A 13,597-nucleotide genomic window follows, 5' to 3' on the forward strand; every position below is an offset into this window, starting at 1 on the left:
GCTTTTATTAAGGTGTAATTAATCTTACTGATGTTTTTAAAAATTTCAGTTTCCTGTTGATTACGAGTGTATGGAAATATAAATGACTGTATAATGAACTTGTATCCTGTGACCTTGCTAATCACATTTACTGGTTTTAGTGGTAGACTTCTGTAGATTTTTTTAGAATTCTGCCCCCCCCCCCCCTGTTTTTTTTGAGAAAGGGAGAGAGAGTGGAGAGGGGCAATGGGAGAGAGAGAGAGAGAGAGAGAGAGAAAGAATCCCAGGCAGGCTCCACACCCAGCACAGAGCCTGTGGAGCTCTCTCACATGACCCTGAGATCATGACCTGAGTTGAAATCTAGAGTCAGACGCTTCATCAACAGAGCAACCCAGGTCCTCTAGGACTTTCTAAGTAGACAGTTATATCAACTGTAGTTTTTTTCCTTTTTAATATATGTACCTTATATCACTGGTTAAGATCTACTTACTATTTTACTTAATCTGCTTTGTGTTTTAACCTCAACTCTGTGTAAGCAAATTTCGCTAACATTTGTATAGCTGAATACAGTGAGCACTTTTCTGTGCTCATTTTAGCTACAGTAAATAGCATTTGACACCGTTAACCATTGCATAATTTCTTAAAATGATTTCCTTTCTTAGCTCCTACTAGTTTTCTTTCTACTCTTCTGCTATTCTCTCTCATTTTCCTTTGCTGCTTTATCTTCCCCCTGTTAAACTTCGAAATCAAAGGTTGCAAGCTGTGGGCCTGAATAATGGTTAAATGTGGTTTTCAGAAAAAAAAATTTTTTTGGCACACTGTTTTTAAAATTTTGAAATAGAACACTTTAAAATATTTCATTTATTTATTTATTTGTCAGAGAGAGAGAAAGAGAGAGCGAGTGCACAAGCAGGCAGAGTGGCAGGCAGAGTCAGAGAGAGAAGCAGACTCCCTGCCGAGCAAGGAGCCTGATGCAGGAATTGATCCCAGGACTCTGGGTTCATGACCTGAGTCGAAGGCAGCGGCTTAACCAACTGAGCCACTCAGGTGTCCCGAAATAGAACACTTTAAAGTGTGTATGCAGTGCATATTTGGCCACAGGTCCCAATACTCTAATTTCAGGCAGGTTTACTCATTTCTCTTACTTCCCTGGCCCTGTTCACATTTGAGTTTTTGACTTTTGCTTGAAGTTTTAGGATGTTTTAGTTCTCATCTGGATCTGGGGGGTTAAATATATCTGTATACTTAAAAATCCCAAATTTATATCTCTAATCTTTATTTCTCCCTCAAAATGTGTTTATGTCAAAAACATTAGAGATTCGAGGGCCTTTTTTTATTGATTAAAAAGGTATAACACAAGTAACCACTGTATGATAGAAGCAGCAACATAATGTACAGAAACTTGTGACCAGCACCAGGTGTTTTATATAAGTGTTAAATCACTAAACTGTATACCTGAAACTAATGTTCATTGAGATTTACGTAAAAACTAAAAGCTAAAACAAAAGAAAAAAGATAAGAAAAAAAAAGATATGCAGAAAAAAAAGGAATGTTGAACAGGGATGTTTCATAATTTTATTTTATGATGGGAAATTATATATGTTTGCTTGGGGAGAAGAATGATTTAGTAGAGAGGGCAAATGGATGAAAGCAGGAGCATAGTATAGGAAGGCAGTTGTTGAAAAGAATGGAATAAGATGAGGATGCCTTTGGTAGGTACAGAGACTTTTTTAAAGTTACAAGATGAAAATGGGATTTAGATCTGGTGATAGGAAGTTAAGGAAGTTCCATCTCCTGCTCTTCACTTAATTGAAGTATGAGATGAGGTCATCAGCCGATATCCAAAATCTATAAAGAACTCCTCAAACTCAACACCCAAAAAATAGATAATCATGTCAAAAAATGGGCAGAAGACATGAACAGACACTTCTCCAAAGAAGAGATACAAATGGCTAACAGATACATGAAAAAATGTTCATCATCACTAGCCATCAGGGAAATTCAAATCAAAACCACATTGAGATACCACCTAACACCAGTTAGAATGGCCAGAATTAACAGGACAGGAAACAACAAGTGTTGAAGAGGATGTGGAGAAGGGGGAACCCTTTTACACTGATGGTGGGAATGCAAGTTGGTGCAGCCACTTTGGAGAACAGTGTGGAGATTCCTTAAGAAATTAAAAATAGATGGGGCGCCTGGGTGGCTCAGTGGGTTAAAGCCTCTGCCTTCGGCTCAGGTCATGATCCCAGGGTCCTGAGATCGAGCCCCGCATCAGGCTCTCTGCTCGGCAGGGAGTCTGCCTCCCCCTCTCTCTGTGCCTGCCTCTCTGCCTACTTGTGATTTCTGTCTGTAAAATAAATAAATAAAATCTTAAAAAAAAAAAGAAATTAAAAATAGAGCTACCGTATGACTCTGCAATTGCACTACTGGGCATTTACCCCAAAGATACAGATGTGGTGAAAAGAAGGGCCATCTGTACCCCAATGTTCATAGCAGCAATGGCCACAATTGCCAAACTATGGAAAGAGCTGAGATGCCCTTCAACAGATGTATGGATAAAGAAGATGTGGTCCATATATACAATGGAGTATTATGCCTCCATCAGAAAGGATGAATACCCAACTTTTGTATCAACATGGATGGGACTGGAGGAGATGATGTTGAGTGAAATAAGTCAAGCAGAGAGAGTCGATTATCATATGGTTTCACTTACTTGTGGAACATAAGGAATAACACGGAGGACATTAGGAGAAGGAAAGGAAAAGTGAATTGGGGTAAATTGGAGAGGGAAACAAAGCATGAGAGACTGTGGACTTTGAGAAACAAACTGAGGGTTTTGGAGGGGTGGGGGTTAGGTGAGCCTGGTGGTGGGTATTAAGGAGGGCATGGATTGCGTGGAGCACTGGGTGTGGTACATAAACAGTGAATCTTGGAACGCTGAAAAAGAAAATGAAGGAGAGTTCAGTAGTTCTGAGGAGAGAAAAGTGTAGTCATTTCAGCAGGAAAATATAGTAGGATTTCTAGGCAATTCTGAGTGCCCTTGAGGTTTAAGGTCATTAATTTTTTTTAAAGATCCTCCCAATCTTTTTTTTTTTTCTTTTTTAAAGATTTTATGTATTCATTTGACACAGAGAGAATGACAGGGAGAGAGGGAACGCAAGCAGGGGGAGTGTGTGGGAAAAGCAGGCTCCCTGATGAGGAGGGAGCCCTGCGGGGCTTGAGCCCAGGACCCTGGGATCATGACCCCAGTCCACGGTAGAAGCTTAACGACTGAGCCACCCAGGCATCCCTAATATCATCAGTTTAAGGGAAAAACTGTTTGGGTTTGTGCTTTACTCAGCAGTGTGCCACTGCCTTGTTCAGATAAGGAGAAGGTTTGACTAGAGAACTGAGCTTTTACCAGGCAAATAGGATAATGGGAGAAAAGTGCAGGAAAGTTAAAGATGTTTGCAAGGCAGTGGTTATAAGGATGACTCTGAACTCTCAGAGTGGTAAAGAGGGAAATACAGGAAAAGAAAGGAATTATAAAAAGTATAAATGTAATAGGATAATTGTCTTAATGTGGTTAAAGAATTACTGAAGTTGAGCTAGAGTAGAGTGCTCTGACTAGGCCAGAGGATGGGCAGGAGAGCCAACAGATACCTGTCTCTTTGGAGTGAGGAATAAACTGTGGAACCAGGCTCAAACCATGCTTGAGGAGACTGAGAGGAGTTGGGGACTAGAGATTTTTTGGTAGAGTCACACAATGACTGGCATTCCCCTGCTTTTAAACACTTCTTTAGCTCACTGTGCTCTATAGAATGGAGTACTCTCAAAAGAAAAAATTTAAAATTAATCACCTTTTGTTTCCAAGTATTGAAAACACGATTTTGATGTTCTGGGTTGGACTGATTTATCCAGCATAGCAGGGATTGAGATATTCTGGAATGTCAAAGGTCTACTGTTCTATAATCCCAGAAGCTGTAGATGAGTAGTGTTAATATTTTAAAATATTACTCTCCAATTGTTTTTTTCCCCTGCATATATTCATATAACTGATAGTAAATAGTGCATAGTTGTGTATCTTTTTTTTTCTTAACTTACTAAAAGAACATGTAATTAGTGAATATTAGGTAATGGTAATTTTAACTAATAACTTCAAAAATGAAAGTGTTGTTTGAGAAAATCATTCTGTATTTATAATACATCTTTTTATAGATTTTGGGTTATTTGAGAATAAAAAATTTATATTCTCTTAAGAAAACATTTGAAAAAATAAAAAAATAGAAAAAAGAAATAGAAAAAAGAAAAAAAGAAAGAAAACATTTGAATTGGTTAAGAAAGAAAAGTTCAGGGGCACCTGGGTGGCTCAGTGGGTTAAAGGCTCTGCCTTCAGCTCAGGTCATGATCCCAGGATCCTGGGATCGAGCCCCGCAACGGGCTCTCTGCTCAGCTGGGAGCCAGCTCCCCCCCCCCCCACCTGCCTCTCTGCCTACTTGTGATCTCTGTCAAATAAATAAATCTTTAAAAAAATTTTTTAAAAAGATAGAAAAGTTCAGTAATAGACTTGTTTACAAACAATGAATATCAGTAGGTTGGGGTGCCTGGGTGGCTCAGTTGGTTAATTGTCTGCCTTCGGCTCAAGTCATGGTCTTGGTCTTGGGATCAAGCCCCACGTTGGGCATTACGCTCAGTGTGGAGTCTGCTTCTCCTTTTCCCTCTACCCCTCCCCCTGCTCATGCTCATTTTCTCTCTTTCTCTCTGTCTGTCTCAAATAAATAAATAAAATCTTAAAAAATATATAGGACAAGTTTACAGAATAAGGTTAGAAAACAAAGCAAGGCATTTGAAAATCCTGATCAATCTTAAGAATATGTATGAGTGAAAATGTTAGAGTGCTAGCAAATATGATTAAAATCTGATCTACCATTGCCAAGTAAGAAATGTTGTACTAGAAAGAAATTTAGTACATTATCAGACTTAATTGGGAAAAAAAGATACTGTATTATAGTTTGATCAAATATAGAGTTCATTCCTAATCAAATTAATTAAATATGAAAATAAAAGTGTACTTTCATAGCATGGTAGGAAGAATATCTTTATTAACCAATACCAAATTTAAAAGAAAAATGCCGATAAAATTGTTAACCATTTGTCTTTTTTAAAATTTAAATTCGATTAGCCAACCTATAGAACCTCAGTAATTTCAGATAGTCTTTAATTCAACATTGGTACTTAGTGTGGTCTGTGGATTGGTGCCAATCCATGAATTGGTTGTTTCAGGTCTATCAAGAGATAAGTACAAGAATATAGAAGTAGTTAGAAACTTTTATAAATTTGACAGTAATTTTGGTTTTTAGAGCTAAAAATTGGACATTTGGCCTTCTGTTTTATATTTTCGGCTTATATATCTTTTAAATTTAATTTTCTAATTCATATTTGTAATCAAATTGTAAGATTTCATGTAGAACCAAATATAGTGAAGAGAACTGTTAAAGAATAACAGAAATGCTAGTGATATAACACATTGAAAGATGGGTAGTGATGGGAAGAGCTCTAAAATGTAGTTAATATTGTGAAAAACATATAGAAAGAACAGTTTACTTTCTCCAAAAACACTATGATGAGAATGTTATCACACAGAAGCCAAATGCTACTTGAGTTTATGGATATTTGTATCTAAATATTAATATATATGGTATATATATTATACTCGGTTAATGACTTAGCATATTTTCCTTCAAAATTATTGTTTTAGAGAACAGAATGTTGGCAGTATCTTCCTCAAGAGATGGACTCTTCCCACACCTTGGATATGACCCAGACCAGGTTTAATATGAGAGAGGAAGGGACCGAAGTGACAGACCTCGCCTCTCTGGAGGAAGGTATATTGACCCAACCAGAAAATCAAGGAAAGGAACCCAAGAGAGGTCTCTTATGTTCGCCGCTGCTAGGTAATGCCTCTTTATTTTTAACTAGTAGTAATAACATATTTATAACATACTTTTGGGGGACATTGGGTCTTGCATCTAAATCTCTTTTTCTTTCTTTTAGGTTATTTATTTTAGAGAGCGTGCAAGCAAGCAGGGGGTGGGGAGAAGTAGAAGGAGAGGGAGAGAGAATCTGAAGCAGACTCTGCAGTGATTACAGAGCCTAACTTGAGGCTCGATCTCTCCACTGCAAGATCATGAGCAGAGCTGAAACCAAGTCAGACGCTTAACTGACTGAGCCACCTAGGCACCCCTAAATCCTTTCATGAATTGAGGAGCTCTATAGAGCCATCCTCAAAGGTATTAGCTTAATTTTGGTTTTCTACACTGACCATCTGGTCTGGTTATATGTACCTGCCCTTCATTATGTCCTGTTGCTCACAGAAGGTAGAAAGGTGATAACTTCCTCTCTAGTGGGTATACCTCCTTGGCCTTGAGTTTGTGGATTTTTCCTTGGGGTAAACTATTTATTATCCTTTGACAATCTCTTATCTCTTGCAATGGAACCTCCATGATCCTTAAAAAACAACAAATGCTTACAAGCTTGCTTCATTAGATTCTTTTTTTTTTTAGATTTTTAAAAATTATTTTTATTAACACATAATGTATTATTTGCCCCAGGGGTACACGTCTGTGAATTGTAAGGCTTACACACTTCATAGCACTTACCATAGCACATACCCTCCCCAGTGTCCATAACCCAGCCACCCTCTCCATACCTCCTTCCCTCCAGCAACCCTCAGTTTGTTTTGTGAGATTAAGAGTCTCTTATGGTTTGTTTCCCTCATGATCCCGTCTTGTTTCATTTTTCCTTCCCTACTTCCCAAACCCTCACCTCTGCCTCTCAAATTCCTCATATCAGAAATTTATCAGAATTATCAGGAATGATAATTCTTTCTCTGATTGACTTATTCTGCTCTACATAATACCCTCTAGTTCTATCCACATTGTTGCTAATGGCAAGATTTAATTTCTTTTGATGGCTGCATAGTATTCCATTGTATATATATACCACTTCTTCTTTATCCATTGCTTCATTAGATTCTTAGAATTAGTTAAGTCATATGTTATTCTCAGTTTTCAGACCCTAAAAGTGAGATAAAGAGGTTAAATGACTAGTCTGAGGTAGATCTTACTGGTTTCCTCTGCTTAATATGGCACTGATTTATTAGCTCTTTACAAAAGGTAAACATGAAGTACCTTTCAGATTATCAGGGTAGGAGATAGAATTGTGTTATTACTACTTTGAATTGTGTGGGTATAGAAGAATGCTTAACCAGTATGGTGATTTCAGTTTTTTTTGCCTAAATGATAATTAAGGCAATATTATTTTGCTCTTCTTTTTGTTTTATTCAGGTTTTCTTTTCCCCCCAAATAACGCTTCTCAGCCTTTTGGCTAAGATCAAGTGTAGAACTAGCCTTGACAGTGGAAGGAGATTTAACCATGATGTTATCTTGTCAGCGTTTTGTAGAGGAGCGCCAATAGGAGTTAATTCAACAAGTTTCTTTCTTTCTTTCTTTCTTTCTTTTTTTTTAAGATTTTATTTATTTATTTGATAGAGCACACAAGTAGGCAGAGCGGCAGGCAGAGGGAGAGGGGGAAGCAGGTTCCCCTTCTGCTGAGCAGGTAGCCCAATGTGGGGCTCAATCCCAGGATCCTGGGATCACGACCTGAGCTGAAGACAGCTGCTTAACTGACTGAACCACCCAGGTGTCCCACAAGTTTTTTTCAAACATAAGCCAAGGTTATCCAGATCAGAATATGGGCACCAGTGTATTTTATGGTGTAGACCATCAGAGTCCGTTTTAGTTTCACATTTTAAGAAAGTTGTTGACAGTGGGGCTCCTTGGTGGTTTAGGCAGTTGAGCTTCTGACTGTTGGTTTTGGCTCTGGTCCTGGGATCTGGCTTCATGCTTAGCTTGGAGACTGTTTGTGATTCTCTGCCTCTCCCTCTGCCCCTCCCCACCTCACATACTCTCTTTTTCTCTCTTTAAAATAAATAAATGAATAAAAAAAATTTTTTTTTAAAAGAAAGATATCGACAGCACAGCAGTTCCTTTTTGAGAGGAAATGAGTATGACAGTAGATGAAAGAGAAGACTTTGTTATGATCAGGTGTTTGAGGGGCTGTCAAGCTAAAGAGGAAGGAGTTTACCTTTCATTTATTCACTCATTTGCTTAACAAATATCTAAGTACTTATATTGTGTTTGATGCTAAGGATATATAGATATAGAAAGCTACTTCTACTCTTGGGAAGACTAGTAAACAGAAAAATAACAGTACCGTAGGATTGGTATTATAATGATCTGGTGCAAGGATCTGATTTTGTACTGGCCATGAGCTAAGAATAGTTTTTGGATTTTTAAATGATTGTAAAAAACAAAAAAAGAAGTACATGTGATAGAGACCATATGTGACCCACAAAGTGTGAAATATTTATTAGTTGGCCTTTTAAAAAATGGTTGCTTATTCTTAGTCTAGGGGTTAAAATGAGAATACATAGCTTATAGGGAGGCTGTTTTCAATTTGATATAAGAAAGAACTTTTCTAACGGAGCCATTTAATAGTACAAAGACCATATAACAACAGAAAATGTGAGGTTTATATCATTGCAAAATGTCAAGAAAATCCTCTAACAGAATTTCAACATTGGGTCGGAGATTATGCAATGTGGCTTCTAAAATGTTTTCTAGTTAAGGTTTTAGAACTACAGCTTCTCATTTACTTTAGATAAATAGAACATTTTTAGTTATTAGAGCAGATCCCTGGATCTGATACATCTCTAGAGGAAATTTCATCATTGCTGTTTTGTTATGTATGTATATAGTCATTGGGGGGTGTATCGGTCTCACCAGCGGCAGATGTCATGATGATGACTGGTGCCAGAACAGTTAGATATTTCAAAAAATAGTGGTCTAAGCCATCAGCAGTTGTCTAAATGTGAGGAAATGTGGGATCTTTGTTAAAAACCTTTATGATTTTTAGAGGAATGAGAGACTTCTCTGTTATGAAGGTTTAAGACTGAGTCTGTAAGCCAAGGTCAAAGAGGAATCATACCAAGCAGTCCTTGGTAGTCAAGGTTATCATTCTCATCCTGCTTGATTTTTAATAAATTAATTTTTAATAAATCTATTTTGAGTAACTAAGTGTAGCAAGTACTTTGGTAGGCACTGCAGATACAGCTGTGAATAAAGTGGATGTGGAGTTGACTGTCCAGGTGAGAAGCAGTCAGACCAAAAATTAAAACATGGTATGACAGGGGCGCCTGGGTGGCTCAGTGGGTTAAATCCTCTGCCTTCGGCTCAGGTCATGATCCCAGGGTCCTAGGATCGAGTCCCGCATCGGGCTCTCTGCTCAGCAGGGAGCCTGCTTCCTCCTCTCTCTCTGCCTGCTTCTCTGCCTACTTGTGATCTCTGTCTGTCAAATAAATAAATAAAATCTTTAAAAAAAAAACAAAACAAAACCAAAAAAAAAAAACATGGTATGACAGTTATGATAGGGAAGGTGTTGTCATGCAGAATTATAGGCATTCTGAAATCAAGAAAGTGTACCATAGCAATGGTATCACATTCATAGTGAAAGAACGTTTAGTTCTAGCAAAATATCACCTATCCAGTTAAATTAATCTTGGAATATTGATGGTTTTATAGTTTTATTTCTATTAAAATTGTTTTTGTTTTATAGTTATATAAATGGTATAAATAATGAGGAGTTTATACCTATTTTGTATGTATTTAGGCACATATAATAAGAATTATTTAAGTTGACATTCAGGAATCCACAAGAATTATTTTTCCTTTAAATCAGCAGTTCTCCAACTTTTTGGAGAACAGGACTCCTTTACATATTTTAAAATTACCAAGGACTTCAAGGAGCTTTTGTTTATGTGGGTTGCTGATATTTCCCATTTTAGAAATTAAAACTTAGTAATTTCTAAAATATTAACTCATTAAAAAAAAAACTCCATTGCATGTTAACATAAATTACATTTTTTTAAGAAAAATAACTATTTTCCAGAGCAAAATATTTAAGAGTGCCATTGTTTTATTTAAGAACAAAAATCTCTATAATGTTTGGCCTCATAGAGGAGAAGTAGATTTTGATAATCTGCTTTTGCATTCATTATGTTGCTATATCTCAGATGATGTAGCTTCTGGAAAATTCTACCATACCCTTGTGAGAGAATGAAAGTGAATAAGGCAAATGACATCTTAATATTATTTTGAATATAATTTTGACTCTAGGTACCTCCTGAGAATGTCTTAGGGATGCCCAGGAACCTATGGACTACAGTTTGATTTAAGATGGACAGAAACACTCATAATGGTTAAGAGCACTCACTAAGAAATTAGAGTGTTTAAGTTCAGTTCTCATTCTGACACTTAAGCTATTTGAATGTGGGCAAATTCATATTTCTTAAATTTTATAATCATGTTTCCTCAGCTGTGAGATGGGCATAATACCTATCCTTCAGGGTTATCTTTGAAATGTTGTGCTTTAAGTGCTGTTATGTTATCATTCTGATGCTTTTAGAAACTTTCAGATGGCTACATATTTAGGTTCTATAAAGTATTACATGAGTAAGCTAAGCAATTAACTTTCAGCATTCCCAACATTTTTATGCTTGAAACTTTGCAGTCATACAAGACAACTTTGCTTCCCCTGATTTGCCTTTGCTGACATGTATGACACAAGATCAAGAGTTTGGGTCTGATTCCTTATTTCAACAAAGCGAACTAGATTTTGCACCTCTGAGGTAGGATGATTTATTTTTTTATTTGCATGTAAACTTCCTACTTTTTCTTGTTCTAAGTTGTTGCTAATATTAATGACTTCAGGCTAAGGTGAGACTTTGGAGTGGGGGTTAGATATTTTCAGCACACCCTTGGAAGGTAACAAGGCCCTAAGTTAAGACATGATACACATTAATTTGGTATAGTAATACATGTGTAAAAATGAGCCAGACAACTGTAGTTTATTTAAAAATGTTTTTTAATGTATTTTAGCATTTCAGGCATAATTTATTTTATTTTTAAATTTTTATTGTAGTATAGTTGACATACAGTGTTAGTTTTGGGTGCACAACGTAGTGTTTTGACAGTTCTATTCATTCTGTAGTGCTTACCATGATATGTGTTGTACACCTGAAGCTAATATAATAATGTTTGTCAACTATACTAAAATAAAATGTTTAAGAAAAAACTGTAGATGTTTGCAGAGTAAACACCTTTGCCCTTCTGCTATGTATTACCTTAAAATCACTTTTATGAAAAGGTGTTCTATGTATAATAGTCAACTAATAATTAGGTTACTGCTGTGTTTTAAGAGTACATCACTTCTTAAGGGGTTTTAAAGAGCACAGTAAATGACTAGTGAAAGAATTAGTGAAAGTTAAGTGAGTATTAAGTTATGATAGGTGATAAACATTTTAAATAGTAAAGTTTGAATTTTTTATTTAATCTCTTTTTGGCAGTATGAAAATATTCCCTATTTTTGGGTAGTATTGTTTTAGGAGAAGGTTGAAAAACAAGTCAGGGTCATAGGATGGGAGTTTGTATTCTATTTATACAAAATTTGCCTGGTTCAGTCACTAACCACTTTAAGGGAATTTGAGATTAGAACTTTGTTTTTTCAACACATTTTCAAATAATCTTAATTTCAGTGACATATCAATTTTGTATTTTTCATGTTAGTATTTAAAAAAATGTTTTAAATGTGTTATTTATTTATTTTTAACTGTATATTTTTCAGGGGAATTCCTGGTAAGTCTGAAGATACTGAATGGTTTTCTCGACCATCAGAAGTTAGTGAAGCTTTATTCCAGGCAGCCTCAGAAGTAGCTTCAGACTTAGTTAACAGTTGCATTAGTGTATCTCAGCACTCGCTTATAGCTAGTACAACTGTTGAGTGTCGGCACTCTTTTTTACCTTTTGAACAAGGGATTAAAGAAGAGACCCCTTCTTCTGATACAGTTGATGAACTGAAAACCCCCAATGACTTCGATAGTTATGATGCTCTTTGTTCCTGTATGGCATGGAAGACACAAGAAGTTCAGGAGCCAGAAGTCAGTTTAGCTGATAAAGGTCAAGTTTCTGTTTCGACCTCATCTTATACAAGTGATGAATACATGACTCCTGAAGGAAGTGACAGTTTTGATGCTTCTTGTTCGTATGTGCAGTATTGGAAACAGAAAGCTTCACAGAAGTCAGAAAATTATCTAACCAGTAAGGATCATGATTCTTATTCAGATTCATCTGACACAATTGATAAAAACAAAATTCCTAAGGGAAGTGACAGTTTTCATGCTCCTTTTTCATATACGCCATGGAGCAAACGGAAAGTTTCACACCATCCAGAAACATATGTGATCAGTAAGGACTGTGTTTCTTTTCCCCATGAAGTTGCTCCTCATTTTAATAACAGAATGTCACATTCTTTCTTGCATTGTCTGTTGGAAAGAAGAGGAAAGGGCATTCCATTGACAGCTCACAATTATTTTGGGAGTGTTTCTTTAAGGGCTCCAGCTGAGAATGAGGTGAAAGAAATGATGGGGTATGAAAGAAATGAAGAAGGTCTGGAGAAAGAACTATCTCAAGGTTTTGAACAAAAGGAGAGTAGAAGTACTTCAGTATTTCCCGAGATGCATCCCAGATCTTCAGAAATACAATTATTTGAGAATGTTGTAGTTCCTGATAATTCTGTAAAAGTTTCGGAAATAGATACACACTCTAGGCAACATGGTACCTCTAAGATGGAGGTTTCTGGTGGTCCTCTTAAGACGATTAAATCCAACTTGGATGAGACATCAGAACAACCGTATTTACAAGAGGAAAGATACCAAAGGGCAGCTTCTGCTTTTGGTGGAAATAGTGTTGATGCTTCTGAAAATGTAGCCTTTGAGGTAGTTATTGCCTCTATTGAGCCTTCCAAGAAAGACAGTACAGTAAATGAAATCCAAACTGACATTAGTAAGTCTTTAATAAATGACAGCCAAGAACGTGAACCAAAAAATTCACATCTTTCTCTATTAAATTATAATGGTGAAAACTCTTTGTTTGATGAGCTCAGTCATCCGCTTTATCAGTCTACTCCTGGGGTGTTTGAATTAGCGGCTTCAAAACCATTGTTGCATAAAAAAGATAATAGTGATAGCTCCCTGTATTGGCATCTTGATTTAAAATCCCTCCCCAGTGCTCCTCAGGAAATGTTCATTAAGCCACTTTCTCTTCCAGAGCTTAAGTCATCTGCTTCTTTAAGTGAAAAATCTCACAGCCAGGCTGCTGGTCTTGGCAAAGCACAGTCAACTTTATTTCAGTGCGATCTAGACAATGAACCATTTCTTCCCATTGGGAAGATAAAGTCTGGTCCTGATCTTGACCTTGCAGAGAAGGCAGGATCTTCAAACATTTTTTATCCAATGAATGTATCAACTTCAGATTCTTTGGTTTTACAAGATTTAAGAAGATTTGAAGAAATTGCGGATTCCTCAAACTATATTTTGGTTAAGAATGTAAACTCTAATAACATCATTGAAGGTCCTTCTGCAGGTGTAGGAGGTGGCTTTTCAGCAAACTTGGTGACAAGTGATGCTAAGTCACAAGGTACTTTACCAATGACCAGTAATGCATCATTAATTCCAGTCGGC

At 36.6% G+C, this 13,597-nt stretch overlaps 1 protein-coding gene across 1 annotated transcript in view; it reads left to right on the forward strand.

The window, feature by feature from the left end:
- The window catches only part of LOC111148005 (ALMS1, centrosome and basal body associated protein), a 217,390-nt gene that overhangs the window by 24,855 nt on the left and 178,938 nt on the right, over nt 1-13,597 (forward strand). Inside the window, 3 exon segments of the mRNA XM_022504335.1 lie at nt 5,720-5,915; nt 10,591-10,708; nt 11,704-12,176. Of these exon segments, the coding sequence (XP_022360043.1) occupies nt 5,720-5,915; nt 10,591-10,708; nt 11,704-12,176 (787 nt within the window).

This window comes from Enhydra lutris, unplaced genomic scaffold, assembly GCF_002288905.1.
Source record: "Enhydra lutris kenyoni isolate GAN:26980312 unplaced genomic scaffold, ASM228890v2 scaffoldscaffold18, whole genome shotgun sequence".
NCBI classification, from domain to species: Eukaryota; Metazoa; Chordata; class Mammalia; order Carnivora; family Mustelidae; genus Enhydra; species Enhydra lutris.